Genomic DNA, 16,560 nt, shown 5'->3' with positions numbered 1-16,560 from the left:
AGCTGCTGTATTTTTGAATATGTATTTGTTGTACGCGCCTGATGTGAAACTTTTGTTGCTAACGATGTTGTTCGTTTACTCCTGGATATGACACTAGTAGAAGAATATTTTCTTCAAAATGTTGTTCAGCTAAATAAATAAATTTATGACCCAACCACTAGATGCGGAAAGATTTAAAGTAGCGTTGCCCATAACAAACGCATGTAAGAAACAGTAACATTGCAGATCTATGGAAAGAACTGAACTACACTAAAGTCAGTTAGAGTACAGCGTACGCGGTATCCATGCAAATTTTTGCTAAGAGGCCCGGAGTTCTAATCCAAAAAATATTTTTTTTCGGTTTATTTTGACCAGTTTCTTTTTTAATGCGGCCCTGTACCTACTTGGTGGCTAATTCAACATTCTGTGCAAGAATGCTTTTGTACTGTGTCGCAAAATTTATCAAAGCACTACTTTTTAACTAAACTCGGACAGCGATTTAATGTAGTACGCTGCAGCGTACTACATTGCATTGCAAACTGGTACTGCTCATTACACTTATCAATTTAATTCGATGTTGTGTGCGCAGCAAAGTTAAGACAAAATTATTACTGATTCGCTCACCCCTTAAAAAATTGTTCTGTCCTAAGCGCCGAGTAAAAATGTGCGGCAAAAACGAAATCAGTGATGCAACGTATTCGATAAAACATAATAATAACAGCGCTGGCTTGAATATCACGTTGGGTATCCATGCACTTTTTTGCTATAAGGAACCAAGTTTACAAAAGCTTTTTTGTTATATGTTTTGAGCAAATATTGTACAGTTGACTTTGAGAGAGTTTGGCATTATATTCTACGATTACGGTTTAAAATTTTATTTAGAATAACACACGGTCATTTAATTTTCTGGTGGTTCCACCATTCCAGTATATTATTGCCTATGCGCCGCAATTTTGTTACGGCAAATGTGTGTCCGTCCTATTTGGGAATACAGTTAGTAGAGTACGGTGTCAAACTCAGAAAACGGTGCAAGAAATCTGTTAAAATAACATGTATTTCGCGCCGCATTTTTTGTTACGGCAAGTAGATTTACGACATTCTTAATATAAAGTTTGCGGCATCGTTATTTTTGCGCATATGTTCGCTTTTCTGTGAATATTCGTTCACTTTTCTTAAATGCGCCGCAATACCAATTGCGGCATTTATGGTTAAGATCCCGCTGCAATATGTGATTATTATGTTTAGCCAATACAATAAAATGCACAAGACAACAGATTCTTTATTGTCGAAAAGCCAGTTTAAAATAATGTGTAAGCCTAGCGCTCCAAAATGCTTTATCCAAAATGATCCTTTTTGCGCTTCTTTTTATTCCGAGATCTGCAATGCAGAGATTTTATGGATAAACGATTTGTTAGCAATTTTATTCATACACAACGACAAACAACAAGTACAGCAGATGATCGCCGCAGCATACATTGCGGCGCACAATGATCGTGAAGAGTTAACAATTAAGACAAATAACTCGATAATTGCTGGTATTGCGGCGCATGACATTCCGTTAACTCTTACAATAAATATTTAAGACATGCAAATAAATGCCGAATTAAATATTGCGGCGCACTAAGCTTTTATGATGGCCATGCAACAGGTATCGTAATAATGACAAATGTTCAGGACTAAAATACATGCATGCATTCTCGCAGCGTCCACAGTGAACCCACTGTTTCGCTTCTTCTTTCAGACCGCCCGGCTCCTTTAAGGCTTTCTGCGCAATCTCGATGGAGAGATGCACCATCTCTTCGTTGTCCATCGGCTGTCCAGACGAAGAAATCCCAGTACGGTCTTCAATGTAGCGCTCCATGTACGCTATAACAATGAACTAAATAAGCCAAACATGAGAGGGAAGGGAACGTAAATTGCGACATACTTTCCGGTGGTGCATAGCGAAAAGCCCCAGTCGCGCCAGTATATCCGGTGGATGTTGATGCCACTGTTTCATCCAAAGCTGCGCCGCCGTTGCTCCGATGCGTGCCTCCCCCAGCGCCGCTGCCCTGGTAAGCTACGTTTCCGCCACCGTTGCCGTGACACGCGGTCGCGCCGCCACCGTTGTTGGGGTTAGCTACGTTCCCGCCGCCATTGCCGTGATACGCCGCTCCGCCACCGCCGTTGCCGTTATACGCGCTCGCGCCGCCAGCGTTGTCTTGGTAATCTTCGTGCTGATATCCGCCAATTCCTCCGCCTAGCACATGTAATAAAATTAAAAACTAAATAAACGAAGGATTGTAAGATAATTCACCTGGCTGATTTTGCCCCAACCGGTTCCAGCTTCACGTGGCGGAAACACTGGTCCTTGCCCTTCCTGCATGGCCGGGATGGGAAATTTCCCGAAGCTGACATCCGAAACTAATAACGAAAATTATTTTTCAACAGAAACCAAGCTGAATAAAAACAAAACCTACCTAAATCTCGTGTAGCGAACTCGTGCACGTTATGCCTAATGGTTGATATGCGTATTATTAAAATCGCCAATAATGATCGAGCTGTTCGTAGCACGCAAGTTGATCCCAGGAAGGCCACCATTTATATAGCACTGAGGAGAAAGCTTTTCAAGCGCCAGAATACCAGCTGGCGGAAACAAATTCTGGTAAATTCCTGGATAATGCTGGCGTCATTTGTCTTCGTTCACATGCACCAGAACCAAAAAGTCCGTCAGCTTTCCCGACTAAAAAAACATTAAATAAGTATTTGCCGCACAACTTCATGCGTCACATCAGTTTCAGTGGATACAATTCCTACATATATTTTAACAGACTAGCAAATTTCTTTCGCCTTCAAATTATGGCAGTATTTTTCTTCGAATAAGGACAATAGTTGCCGCTAAAAATTTTGCCCCGCGTAACCGATAAAAAGGTCTGCCTTACCCACAAGCTCATCTTCCGCGTCATCTGCAACATGGCGTGTTGAGACAAGTATTTTTGGTAATCAGCGCTTTCGAAGACGACCAGAGCAACTCCATGGCTTTGGTTTCTGGCGCGGATCCATTTCACACGGCGCTGATCGATAAAATCGTCTCCACACTTCGTCTGGATGATGGAAAATGCCATAGGGCATTTTCCTAAAATGTTTTCCGTTATCTCCCTAAAAGTATATCACAGTTTTGTCGAAACCAAACGCATAATATTGTTTGCCATTTTCAAAGTCGATCTGCGGAAACAGCACGATCCCCACGTTCATTGCCCAGGCGAGATCTTCGTCGTTATGGGCACAAACGTTTTAAGGTTCAAGGTCAAAGCCCAGCGATTTGGCGGACGACTGCGTCGAATCGTGCACGGGTTGGGGCGGTGGAGGCACAAAGCGTTTTGCGTACCGACCCATATGATTACGAAAACCTCGGTTGCTCATTTTGGAAATGACGATGTCCTTTGTAACACGAAATGGATGAAACACGAAAGAAACTTCAAAATTCAAAATTCAAGCAAAACTGGAAAATCTGAACGACTGAAGCTTCTCACGGGTTGTTTCGGCCTTTTATACGCGCCCGTTACACGGTAGTCATTTACTACTGCAGCAGTGCTTTGTGTCTACCCACGCCTGCACCGATACATTCTTTCATTCTTCTGCCAAATTTTCTTAATTTGCATAAGAATGGCTCCTCTAAGCGTGGTCATGCTCATTTCGCTCGCATCTTATGCGAGTTGCCTTTGTCTCCCCGATTGGGTGTGTGAAGGTGTCGTCGTATATTAATCTAATTAACCTCTGCCGCCAAATTATACGGCACAAAAATTACGTATATTTCATCGAAGGTTCTTCAAAAGATCCTAAAGATCTAATCTCAGTACTCAGTCCGACTGGTCTACCCGGTACGATTGCTTAAAATGATTTGCCACAGATTTTATCTGTTACGAATGCTTATATTTATTCAAATTTTTGCCGCCGATTTTTACGCGGCACAGTACGTCGAAAGAATTTATTTATAATTCTTGCCGCATTTTTTCGCGGCGCAGTAAATGAATTTTTTAATCGTTTCGCTGCTGATTCTTAAACAACGCTAACATAAAGACTTTTGCTAATAGTCGCTGCAACGGCATCAAATCGTGCACCGACCGATATCGCACCTGGAACGGCGGCTGCTCCCACCCGACCAAGTAGGCATTAAAAATTTAAAAATGAAACCACACTAATCTTTCGCTTTTAGAAATGTCTCCATAAATCCGCCAAACGACTACACCTCGGCCATGCCTTCACCAAGTAGGATTAAACTTTAAACAGTTGCTCATTTTAAAATAGTTTTATTATTCATGCAAATCTAGATTTGCAGATGCCGATGTGACAGTGTCCGACGTGTTCTATACCTGCGTGGGAATCTTGGCTGCTGCTCTCACAGCGGTCTCTGTTGTCTGCGTGACTCGGCGTGGCTGGGCTGCATTGAAAGCCCGTTCAGCACGTGGAGCTGCATATGGCCCAGGGGCCATTGAACTGTCAGATCGCGCTACGATCATGGGTGACGCGGTTTAAACAGCTCTGTATAGATTTTCTCCTGATTATGTACAGTGATTTATATCGATGATCTGAATGATTCCGTTGCAGTAGAACAGCTACTTTTTTACGATTCAGAACGTTTCTTTTTATAAAGAACATTAACTTCCTTTCTTTACGTGATCTGAGATACATTTTGTACAGACGAAAAATTTATGCAGTAAACTTCAGCACATTGTCGTTATTATTGCCGCATATATTAATGTGCCGCAGCGCAGACAGCGTCAGCTGATGGACTAGGTATAATATCTAAAAACACTTCACAGCAGAAGACACAAATGCCGTAAAGAGGCTTGCGGCGCTCTCAGGACAGCGTCCGGCGCACAATAACGTACACACACACGTATAATTATATTCGTACACATTTACGTTGATTTATTCGTAGAGAGAAGACAGAAATGCCGCACAATGGACTGCGGCGCGTAAAAGTGAGCAATGATTAGCTGATCGCCTTGACACACATACAACCTGCCGTTTGACCTCAGGCGTTGCGGGCGTTGCATTCTTTATTATACTTACCTGACCTTTTGACCTCGGCCGTTGCGGCCGTTGGTCATTTTTTAATTTATTGTATTGTTGTACCTAATTAAACATGTAATCCCGGCTACTTTTACAGTACTGTCTACAACTCTCACTAGCCAATCATACTTTGCTAAATCGGTTAATGTTAAATTAGGTTTGAATGGGTGTTTACGCATCCCACTTCACAAGAGGACAGAAAGGCTAAAACCACTGGAAACAAATTTCAGCAGTCCGCAACAGATATCTGCACATTAGATGCAGGTTCCGTTTCAGTTTGCCCTAGCGATTTCCAACTCAGCGGGCGCCATACCGAAAAGTAACGATTTTGGTACAATAAGTTAAAGGACTTTAAGTTGAAGAGAGGAAAATTATAGAACCTTTCGTCCAATGGTCGTGCAGAGGCGGAGCCAAAAGTTAAAGGATCTGGCACCTTTAAGTTATAGCGCCATTCGTAAAGGATGTTTGAGTACCCTTACAGGTACTGCATATGTATATTGCAGACAAAGGACAGGATGTGGCAAAATTATCAGCGATGCCAAAATAATATGATTCACAAAGATTTCCAAGAACCAAACGGTAAGCAATATGTACGCAGTTTAATTTTTAATTATTTTCGTTAATGTACTTTCGCAATTTTATGTTATTATATCTTGCACAAAAGTCACTCAGAAAGTTACTTGAGTTATGCAAACAACAGCGGCAAAAATGAGAATTATGCAGTTGAAATGTCTAATTTGATCAGGATTAGCAATTAAAATTAAAAACTCGCAAAAGAGCTACCGATAAACACAAAACAACAGAAACTAACTGAACGACAACTGGAAAAATAATGGTGGCGGTCGGCTTCCTGGTATCCTGTCGGCTTGGTTCGAAACCAGGAGCGCCGTGTAACAGCAGCCGGTTTGGCTGCTGTTCTAGTGGGTTGATAATATCTCAATGTTTAACGCTTTATTAAACAAGTTTTAGGGATTTCCGGTGCGTGAAGGAAGGAAAAGTAATCGCCACTATGATTTGACAATCATTTATAAATCTTTGAATTTTTACAATTTTGGACGACTTTCGACCGAAAAGTGCATGCCTTGCCCAGCTTGAAAATTAAGAATAATTTACGGAATTTATTTTGAGTGTTTCATGTGCTGTTTTTGACTATTTTGTGCCGGCCATAAAGATTCAGCCTTCGCAATGCACGCCAAATGCAGTGTCAACTGTTAACGCAATTAGGCTATCGTTAACTTAGTAACTAACACGAGTATTTTTCATTTGTCGCTTCCCAGCGGTAAGCTTGTCTCCAGAGAATCATCAGTTTACAAAATTAGGAGTCAAAATTTAGAGTTTATAAAACGTCACTGCAATTGTAATGATAATGTTGTTAAATAAAATATCTGTTTACTTGAGCCATAATTCATATCGACAAAAGTGGATGGCAAAAATGCGGCACTCAAAAAAATGTGCAGACATCAATTTTCATGTGCCAAGCTGCACACAAGCCGGCCCGAATGCTGGAAAGTGTGAACAAAATTCGAAATAATATGCAATCAGCCACTTCAAACGAGTACCATACTTTGTTTCAGCGTATTGCCCATCTTGCCGGATAATAGGAAGACTGGCCGCGATTTTTGTGCTTTTTTCTGCACCGCTAATATTTATTCCACCTCGTAAGTATACTACCAACAGCAGCAAAATACAACTATAGAAATACAAATATTTGACGTTCACTATTCGTGCTTAGTTCGTGTAATATCTCATTCTGCAGCCTTAACTACGTTCTATCGAGAGCTTATTGCCGCAATTGGGACATGCTTTATGCGCATGTATATCAAGGAAAAGAACTATATATTACAACGTAAAACCCCGTACGATCTGGTCAGAACAAACCAAAAAATTAATCGAAAAACTGCTAACGTCATTCGATCCAGCTTGTCTGGAAACTGTGTCACATGCGTTTTGTTTTGGTAATTATGCGCTCCGGCTCCTGTACACAGACGCCGGTGCCGGTAGAGCTGAAAGCTCAAGGTGACCTTGAAAACAATTTGAGAGTCCTCTTCCATGGAGCAAAAGTTTAAATTTAACTGGTACGGCTTAAGGTCAGCAAATTAAAAAGATTTGAATAAACTTTTACTGCTACAAAACTGAAAATCCTAGTTAGCAGTAACGCAAACGATGCTGCTAGTGAATGGCTTCGCTTCAATAAATTGTTAGCAATTTAAAGCTCTCAGAAACATGACTCAGGAATAAGAACGCTCGTTAAAAGCAACTTGAAGGCAGCTCTAAAAGAACCTGACCATAGTAATCGTTCAACCGGGCTGACCTTTCATTACAATCCGAACAAAACTAAGGACATTAATCAGCATATATGGGCCGTAAATTATTCCGTATAATACGGAATATTTTAGTTTGTTCAGATCAGATTGGGTACTTATTAAATTGGAGACTATGGCCACGGCGTACGGTCACAGAGGTTCGGATCAACGAGTTACCGAACTATCACTACTGTTTAGAGTACAAATTGAGTGATCAATTTACTAGCCGGATAAATGGGTAAGTATAGAGGTTAATTTTCACTAGCTCTAAAGTTTTACTGCTGTTATTTGTGGCTCCTCCCCAAATTCGTGACGTTTAGCGCAAGACCGCTTCAGTCACGACGATAACTTGCGAAGTTACCGTAAGGCCTGCGCGCTTAGCAAAGCACTGCATATCCGGGTTGAGTTGCGGTGCACGTACGTACGTGCTCTGTATCCGCTAACGCGATGCGACGGATGCACACTGATACGCTTACACTATCCGTAAGACGTAATGAATATCGGGTTTTAGCCACTTTAATAATACTCAGCTAAGAACTAACAAATAACAAGTAAACATGAGCTTATATAACGGCCTAAGCCGGAAATAACAGGGCATCCAGGAAACGACCTAATATCAGACAATCGCTCATTGTCAGTACATCTGGCTCACAAGGGCATGAGAAAGGCAAAAACATGGACTATGACCATAGGATAAACGCACACATGACCATAGGTTACATTACTACATGAGTAATCCGGTTATGTAACAACATTTAACTACCAGCGCATTTGCTTTTAATTTTGCGCAACTGCAATTTTAACAGCGTTCAGCGATCAGCCAAAAGAAAAAATTAACCTGTCTAGTAACAGCACTACAGCTACTCTCCATTGCACAGAGCTCGCTAGGTGAGTGAGTAACCAAACGAGTGGTGACGAACGAGTAACAGAGCTCTACAACTGGAATTGCACATAGTGAGCGACCGAAGTACCACTATTCTCGTGTGTAGCTGCAGAGGCCAGTAGGTAAGTGGATGACCGACCTACTAAAAATAACCCTTGCGCACCGTTCGCTAGGTGGGTAACGAAACGAGTGGTGGTGAGTAGCCGAAGTACCACTACTGTTTATTGCACATTGTGAGGGAACAGTGTCCAGTACTGTCCAATGCGCAGAGGCGACTGATCAAGTGAGTGACCAAATTACCGTTATTTTCTTGAGCGCAAATCGTGATAGGTGGTAAAAAACTCAAGTGACACAACTGTTTAGGGCATATAGTGACCGCAAATAGTGGACGCAGTGATACTAAATTAATCAAAATCATTCGAGAAACCGACCGCAGACCACAAGAAATGCGGAGGCAAAGCCGAAGCCGTTTCTTGTAACAGATATGTACTACACAGTTTTAAAGTGCACATGATTATTGTTTGCATTCGGTGGTTCACCGGATTTTTTGCAGTCGTTTTCGTTAAGGAATTGCTAATAAGTACCAGCAATTAATGAGTATGCTACAATGTGCAGTAAAATAATGCAAAGTCATTGTGCATATTACTGCTCAATTGTGATATTATTCCCTAACCAGTTTTCAGTTATTTAAAATTTAATAAACTGCACCGAGCGCGAAACGCGCGGTGCTGCTAAGAACTGAATGTACTGATCATCAAGAGCATAAAATTTATATGACGCCACGAAGAGCGTCATGTAGCGCTTTTCGAACTCCATAAACCCAGTGCCATTATCCAGTGGCATTGGCGCTCGCTCTCGTGCCAGAATATGGTTAACAACCACCGCTAGCAATAATAATATTGGTACTATCAATGAATATATTATTGTCTTTTTGCAACGGGCTTGTATCCCTAATAGCTGTCAACAATCAGCAAATTTAACCAGGCATGGAAAGCACGATGGAAAAGTCGAAAACATAATCAATACAAGAACTGTGAACTGCGAAACTATTCTGGATTTCGTTATTTCTGATTCGCGCATCGGGTTGGCCGTTGTTGCATTTGCCGATTTATAGGGACCATCCGATGTTATCAGCTTTTACCTCTATACGGTAACCATTGCTTAAATGAAGTAGTAAACCATCTCTAAAAATGAAACCTTCTCTACCACGCCTTAATCCGCGGGTTCATCGGGGATCCCACCGGACAGTTGTAGGCCGAACCGAAATCCGCGCTGTTCATGAACGGACCCATTACACGAAACCGGAGCGGTGCATGTGCTGCGTCGCCAGTTGCCTGGGGATTGCCGCACCACGTCTAAAAAATCTTTTACTGCAGCTGTGCCCCGATTTAAACCCCACAAAAGTTCACCTGAGCCCCTATTAACCAGAATAGTTGCTCCTCATTTAAGGATTCTAAGCCTTGCAGTTTTATGCGGTATCCGAAGCGGCGCCTAAAATTATGGAAAGCCTGCAAAGCATCATTGTACGTGCCCAGTACATTTTCAGTTGAAAAAATAAAAGTGATAACCCAATAAGCAGCGCGGTATCCGCCGTTGTCGGCTGTGTTCTCGACGAGTGTTTGCCATCCATCGACGGTGTTATTCGTCGTGCTGACATTGTTATAGAAATCGACCAAAGTATACTTCCTCGCATTGCAATTGTTGTGTGTCTCATTTGTCCACCAATTCAACGGCTTGCCGTCCTTTCCAAATTCTTTCGCTAAACACGACATTTATAATTAATTTTTGAGGGAAATCGTTTTCTCTCAAAACATCCATGCTCGCCTCCGATATCCAAGAGATGGGTGAGTTCGTGGCCAATTAGAGAACCAAAGCGAGCATAGTTAACAATGTACATGTTGCTTGCGTAGAACACTGGTGGCTGTAACAGGGCCGCCGGAATTACTGCAAAGCGGATCCTCTAGATTACCAAGTGCTTGTAAATCACATTGTCGTACAGGAAGCAGAAATAATAATAATGTAAAATTTGAAGCAAAAAGTACAAGAGACAAAATAAACAGCAACCATAAAAATTTCAATGGACAAATGTTTATTTGGAAAGCGAATGAACGCTGTAAATAAGTTCAAAAACGATAAAATGGGTGAACAGCTTCATAACGGCGATTAGAAATAACTGAGCATTGAGTAATCAAGCCAAACAAAGCTAAAGATAAAAAGCCAGGAAGGTACCAATATTATTATTCTCCGGGTACGTATGGGGGTTAAGCGCGGTCAGATCGGTCACAAAATACGGGTCATTGTGGGGGTTGATGCGGGAAAGTTTTTGAAAATTGACCCAAGTGTTGCTTCGATCAATGGTACGCAGTGTGTCGAAGAATGACCTTTCTACGTGAACCTAGATACATGACAGTATTCGCCTGGGTGCATTTCATGGTAGTTGGATCCACTTCTATAAAGTCATAGCGACGTCGCTGTACTTTTAGATTTAACTGCTTCAGTTATTTTTGTAAGTCATCGCTTATCCGTGTTACCGCTTTCGTACCCCAAGCTTCTTACAGAGGGGACCTAGTCTCTCTCTTTCTCTCTCTCTCTCTGTCAATACAGTACGCTTTGAAGTTCGTTTTTAAAAGATTGGAAATATGCCAAAGATTAACTTGCCTTGGCGTAGAGGTCTTCAACGAGCGTCCGGTTGTCTAGGAACTTCTTGGGATACCCGACAGTCCGCAGCGTATTAATTAACTTGTCCGTGGCAGATTTTTGCGTTGCCTGGTCCATCCAGACCGTTTTCAGTAGGACAGCGTCGCGAACACCGTTGACAATTTCAGATGTCAGCAAGTCCACCTGTCGAAGGCAGAAAGCCGTTAATTTATTCCATCATTTGGCTGTGGCTATTCAGCAGGATGCCGCATTTGCACAAGTTATGTCTTGAACTATTTTGCTTTGCAATGAAAAAGGCCTGTGCCTGACCTTTTGAACGGCTTTGCTCGATACGTAAGTCTTGAAGAATAATCCTGAGACAGTGAACGGCATGGCTGCTTTCACCAGTCCCACGCAAGTGCCAGTCCCTCGATACAGAAAGTGATAGTGAAAAACTGCTGTCCACCACAGCCAATCTGCAAGTGTCTCAGCTCCTGTATTCCCGTTGCTTTCCAGCCGCGCCATCGTCTGATCCAGATTAAGGAGATACTCAAGCTTTAGCGGGACGGCAAACTCCGTAGCGGCCGTAGCTTGAAATTTAACCGAAGAAGCTTTAAGCATGGTGTTGGTTGTGTTGGACCCTAAAAAACGAATGATGTTGAAAAAATAAAGAAACGAAGAAAAGCAAGAAAGCAAAGAGAAAATGAAGAAATAAAAAAACCGAATAATCAGAGAAGGACAAAAAGGTTATAAAACAAAAACTTGAAATTGAAATAATGGGAAAAAAGAAGAATACAGACAGCCTTGGAAACAACTAGGTTTAAAAATAAATGGCAAAAAATCCGTAAATGAATGAAGTATATTCAAAAGAGCTCCCACCGTCGCCAGCATAACATCCACCATGATAGCCTTTTTCAATCGCTTTTCAACAGTAGACCACTGGACACTTGCATTCGCCGCTTTTAGTAATCGCAGTACGACCGGCCCCCATTTGTTAATCAGAAGCTTTGTTGAAGTGCGAACAGGTAACTTGTAAGGAGTGTTGACCAGTGCCTCTAGTTCCCAGCGCATAAAGAGGCGACCAGGCGTCGTAAAGTACAGAATATTTTCGTTGCTGGAAAATTTATTTCTTTCTACATGGAGACCGCTGAAAGTCCGAATGTCGTTCAGTTGCAGGCGGACGAGAGCGTCATCGAGACGAAAAGCGGACACATTCTGGTGGTCTTGCAATAGCGACCATCCACCTAACAAGTTGTCAACAACGCGTACAAGGGAGCTGTCGTCGAATGGCCGTTCTGTCGACAAGATAAGATATTGGTTAACTTTTTATGTGCTCACCATTACAATCGGTTTTACTTGAACCAAATGCAAGAGCTTGTTGTAAGAATGCATTTGTTTCTTGCCGATACGCTTCTTTCTAAGCAAGCAGTAATGCAAAAAACATGGAAGTTCATGTTTTAACGATGATCGTTCGTTCGTCGTATGAGGATGTTCATAATTCATATATACCGTCGGCAAACTGGTTTGGACCAACCCGTCCAGTTCGTTCTGCATTTTAATCATTAATTTTACTATATACGAGTAATTATGATGTCGACACTGTAGAACAACTCACGCCGTACGAATTTCGCTTTCAAATGCATAACTACTTTACATTAACTTTGAGTACCATAGTTCTGCTTGAGGCACTGGTTGTATATGTCGACTGCTTTTTTTCCGTGGGGTTGGTGTAATTTCCACTGTCGAACAGTCCTAAATAAAGCAATTTTCAACGAAATTCAGTTGTTTTCCAGAATATAGTACACAAAATGCAGCCATGCTTCATTACGCTTGGTGCGTTACAGCTTGTATTTATCAGTCTTATTCCGAAAGCGATATAATGAAAGGTTCTGTTCACTGAAATATACAAAATCATGCTGTATCTCGTAATATCACACAGAAGCACAGAAATTATACAATTAATTATAGTCAATGACGACTGTAAGCGGAAGTTAGCAAAGCGGCAGGGATAAAAGGAATCCAATCAAAGGGACACAGAGCTGGGGGTTTTTGAAAACCCGTCACCGACATGTTCTCGCACGAACCTTGTAGTTGTTTAGAGATCTTGATAGCGAGCACGTCGCGCGCCAGAACGTGGCTGCTATTCCAACGATTGCATGCGTAAGCGTAGAAGTCCACGCATGGCTCAATTGTTTTATCCATGACGGATACGGCTTCATGGGCTAAAAAATCACAAACGAATCAGTAAAAGACTACCAAATTTAATTGTAGGGCACGAAAAGGACAGCAGTGAAGGAATGTTGTTTCAAAATCTATTTTTCAACAAAGATCGCAGTTCGACTTACCAACTTGATGACAGAGATCCGACGTGCAAACGGGGCTTGACAGTTGCTGCCGCCCGGTAGGTCGTACTACATTAACAGCAGCGACCAAAAATCCTACAACATCCAAAAAAATCATCGCGTGCCAACTTCTTCTGTCAGTTAGCGACCTAATAAAACAAGCAGATTTCAGTAACGATTTCTGAAAATTATTCGCGGAATACGGAAACGAAACAAAATTTGTATAAAAAGAGAGGAAACAGTAGGAAATAGGAAATACAAGAAAAATTGTCGCCGCACATTCTAAACCAGCACAGCTTCTCCAGACGGATTTTTCGAAGAATAGGACAGCTTAAATGCCAGGAAATACTTAGACGTTGAAAGCAATTGTTTGCCCTAGGGGATTACCAAAGTCTTTATTCTCTAACTAAATGCGGCGTTTCAAAATATGGCTAGCGGCAAATCCGGGAAATTAGTACTTATATAATTATCTACAGATTCTGCATGTAAGACCCTGCATGTGTTGACGTAATCTTCGCGAAATCAAGAAGCGGAGGTAATTAGTCTCGTGGTCGTGGAGATTCGTTTAAGATTATTTATGTAAGTTTTTTGCAGATTTTAAATATACAGTAATGTCGCTAGCCTTTTTGGATGTATTGAAAGCTATAGCATTCCAGCGCCTGGCGATTTTACACGATTCTCGTTATTTGTTTTCTTTCTACCGGACAGTTTGGTTAGTAGAGCATCTATCTGTAATTAAATCGTGCTGGGTTATGTTGGTTGTATGCGGCACACAGCTGCGTATAGCGTCTACCATCGTTTTGATCAGCCATCACATCCGCGTTGGTTTATTTGAGTTCTTTAAATTCCAGTCATTAACTTAGGGATGCTTTGATTTTTAAAACAAATTATAGACTTCCTGAGGATCCTAATGATACTAATCACGAATTGATCACGGTGCCAAGTGGTCGGGAATGAATGTACTGAGTACTTAAAGTCTGAGTCTGGTACCACTCCGGGGAGTCGGGAAAGTGGAATGATGTGCATAACCATAGCAGCAAGCACTTGTACATTGGCTGGTTTTAGTGTTGCATGTAATACGGGGTTTCGCTGGACAATATGTCGCAAATTTCTGGTTAAGTTTTAAAGTCATCAAGATATTACCTTAGCATTCTTAGGAAAATCCAGCATTTTAATAGTCAGTTGCCAGACTCAGCCTTTTAGGGGTCAGACTCAGCGCTCCAGCACGGGCCGTTGTGATAAAAATTTCATTTGATGACAATCGCTACACCTATAGACCACTGAAGCTTCTCTGCGCATTTTCAGGCTGTGTATTTGAGATTTCGAGCGGTATCTGTATGACTATGGTGTATACTATTCATATCGTATGGTGTATTGATCATACTACTTCCGCGTTGCACAACGTTAAATCTCATTTACGTTCTAGACTGAAAAAATTAGAACAGTAAGCTTAATTGTTAGGAATTAAACAGTAAAAAGTAACCACTACTGACATAAATAACAAATTTCAGTGTAGTAATAAAAAATTTATCACGGGAATTATATCTCTATTATTTACACGGATTATTATATAAAAACTCCAGCTGTTTTAACCAGCCGGCGTACTTCGTGACGCCAGCTGTATATGGCGCATACCGTCAGACTGCCTGGCGCACAACAAAATCAATACTTTTCTCTGACGCGGATTCATTTATGTTTCCTTGGCATCTTCGGGCAAGCATTCCTTGAACGATAGTAAGCTCCGTGGCCGCAGCGGTGCCGCGCTGGTATTTACACTGCTGAGATACTTCACTGACAGGTTGTCGATAATGGGGAACTGACGGATGACCTTTTCCAGTTTCTTGTACACCGTCTCCCGTTCATCGACGCTGAGACGATGGCCCAGAAGATAATACAGCACGCTCAAAAAGTACGCGTAACTGCATTCCATGGTGCGCTTGGTAATGCTGGACACGTGTGTGACATCTGAAGAAAGGTCACTGACGTCACTAATCTTTACAGCACAATATTTTTTGTCGGTAGTTGGCATACCGGGAGAAAATAAAGCGACGGTTAGCAGGAGATATCGCTCGGTGTGGGTCAGACCGATATCGTTTACCGCAGCGAAGAAGCAGTCGTTGAAGTGCATGAAGTCAGGATCCCAACCCAACACCTCGATCCAGTACTTACAGTTCTGCACGCTGTCCTCTCCAGGCATACAGTAATATCTGTCACCTTTGTAGAAGTATTTGCTAGCATGGATCTACAAAGCATATCATATTTAATTTTTAGAATATGCTTATGCTGCTCCACATACAGGTAGCCAGTCAATCGTATAAATGTACGATAACAAGTGCATATTTTTATTCTCACACGCTTACAAGTGCGGTAAAGCGATTCGTCGATTATAATGATGAAATTAACTATTTGTCGCTAGAAAGATGAAAAATTCTAGGAACAAAAGCTTTATCACCTTTCCGATTTTCCTATACACACTTGCGCAGAACGATGACCTCGATGCAGAAATAATATGACAACTATATGCGAGCGCACATATCTGTACCATGCTGCATACGAAAAACTTTTCCATTAGCAGGATACGCTGGTCTTCATTCGGGAAATCGCGAAACACCGGAATACTTGACGCGAAATGTCCTATACGCTTCGCATTATCCACAACAGCACGCTGACAAGCCTGGGCAGCACGGGCCAGAGTTGTTTGCGGTTGGTGCTACAGCGAAAGAAAAACTCCAGATTTTGCAAAGTTTTTGTCTATGTACAGATACATGTATGTGCACATTTACAGACAAACACGTGGTATTAGCCAAAAATGTTATTAGATGCAGTTACCCAAGATTTTAGGACTGTACAAAAATGTAATCTGTGATTATGACAAAAGGTCACCATAAAAACCCAAAGTACATCTGATAACATTGTGTCATTTCGTTAATCCATTTCGCTGTACTGTAACTTATACATACAGTGCTTTATCAGTTCTAGTAACACGTACTGGTATTAATCCTTCACACAGCGCTGCCTTCATAAAACTGTCGTACACCGCAATCTGGTCACCATATGCCGCGTCGCACGCTGCACAAACATTGCCAGCAGCTTGTTGGAAGCTGATGCTGTGCTCTCGGGCCAAATCCCAGAAACGGATAACGATGGGCGGTAAGACGGCCGAATGGGTCAGCAGATCGGGCCCCGCAACCGGCAATAAATCGGCGCATTGTGTACCCATATCTGAAAATCGAAGGTCAGTTTCATATGAAATGAGATACTCTGCATTTTCTTTATTTACTATTTTGTACTTTCCATGACTACAGCACATACAAATACGAATGAAGGTCGGCTTGAACGAGATTACAATTTATGATCCTCG

The 16,560-nt window shown here is 41.8% G+C and overlaps 3 protein-coding genes across 3 annotated transcripts; all 3 read right to left on the bottom strand.

Moving 5' to 3' along the window:
- Positions 1–1,313: 1,313 nt before the first annotated feature.
- On the bottom strand, positions 1,314–2,559 carry LOC129594561 (circumsporozoite protein-like). Its single transcript, XM_055491294.1, has 5 exons — positions 2,439–2,559; positions 2,296–2,382; positions 1,907–2,218; positions 1,701–1,845; positions 1,314–1,356 (listed from the first exon to the last, which is right to left on the bottom strand). The coding sequence occupies exons 1-5, from the start codon at positions 2,557–2,559 to the stop codon at positions 1,314–1,316; spliced, it is 708 nt and encodes a 235-aa protein (XP_055347269.1).
- Positions 2,560–11,361: 8,802 nt separating this feature from the next.
- LOC129594598 (neprilysin-1-like) lies at positions 11,362–13,482 on the bottom strand. The gene is made up of 5 exons (XM_055491338.1): positions 13,203–13,482; positions 12,942–13,079; positions 12,527–12,609; positions 11,737–12,152; positions 11,362–11,498 (listed from the first exon to the last, which is right to left on the bottom strand). The coding sequence occupies exons 1-4, from the start codon at positions 13,315–13,317 to the stop codon at positions 12,102–12,104; spliced, it is 387 nt and encodes a 128-aa protein (XP_055347313.1). The 5' UTR covers positions 13,318–13,482; the 3' UTR covers positions 11,362–11,498; positions 11,737–12,101.
- Positions 13,483–14,831: 1,349 nt separating this feature from the next.
- LOC129594560 (uncharacterized) lies at positions 14,832–16,419 on the bottom strand. The gene is made up of 4 exons (XM_055491293.1): positions 16,189–16,419; positions 15,742–15,909; positions 15,231–15,441; positions 14,832–15,164 (listed from the first exon to the last, which is right to left on the bottom strand). Exons 1-4 carry the CDS (start codon positions 16,417–16,419, stop codon positions 14,890–14,892), a joined length of 885 nt encoding a protein of 294 aa, XP_055347268.1. The 3' UTR covers positions 14,832–14,889.
- Between the last annotated feature and the right edge of the window lie 141 nt (positions 16,420–16,560).

Source organism: Paramacrobiotus metropolitanus, unplaced genomic scaffold, assembly GCF_019649055.1.
Source record: "Paramacrobiotus metropolitanus isolate TYO unplaced genomic scaffold, Prichtersi_v1.0 Parri_scaffold0000069, whole genome shotgun sequence".
Classification (NCBI taxonomy): Eukaryota; Metazoa; Tardigrada; class Eutardigrada; order Parachela; family Macrobiotidae; genus Paramacrobiotus; species Paramacrobiotus metropolitanus.
This window is presented reverse-complemented; position numbering and strand designations above follow the sequence as displayed.

Excerpts from the sequence above, each read along its gene's own strand:
- LOC129594560 (XM_055491293.1), bottom strand. The coding sequence starts at position 16,419 with ATGGGTACACAATGCGCCGATTTATTGCCGGTTGCGGGGCCCGATCTG. Across the intron at positions 15,910-16,188 it reads TGTGTGAAGGATTAATACCA|CACCAACCGCAAACAACTCT; the intron begins GTACGTGTTACT and ends CTTTCGCTGTAG. Across the intron at positions 15,165-15,230 it reads CGTCGCTTTATTTTCTCCCG|ATGTCACACACGTGTCCAGC; the intron begins GTATGCCAACTA and ends ACCTTTCTTCAG.
- LOC129594598 (XM_055491338.1), bottom strand. The coding sequence starts at position 13,317 with ATGATTTTTTTGGATGTTGTAGGATTTTTGGTCGCTGCTGTTAATGTA. Across the intron at positions 12,610-12,941 it reads GATCTCTAAACAACTACAAG|GACTGTTCGACAGTGGAAAT; the intron begins GTTCGTGCGAGA and ends TGCTTTATTTAG. Across the intron at positions 12,153-12,526 it reads GTGCCTCAAGCAGAACTATG|AACGGCCATTCGACGACAGC; the intron begins GTACTCAAAGTT and ends TCTTGTCGACAG.
- LOC129594561 (XM_055491294.1), bottom strand. The coding sequence starts at position 2,559 with ATGGTGGCCTTCCTGGGATCAACTTGCGTGCTACGAACAGCTCGATCA. Across the intron at positions 2,219-2,295 it reads GCCACGTGAAGCTGGAACCG|GCGGAGGAATTGGCGGATAT; the intron begins GTTGGGGCAAAA and ends TACATGTGCTAG. Across the intron at positions 1,357-1,700 it reads CTGAAAGAAGAAGCGAAACA|ATCTCGGAATAAAAAGAAGC; the intron begins GTGGGTTCACTG and ends TCTGCATTGCAG.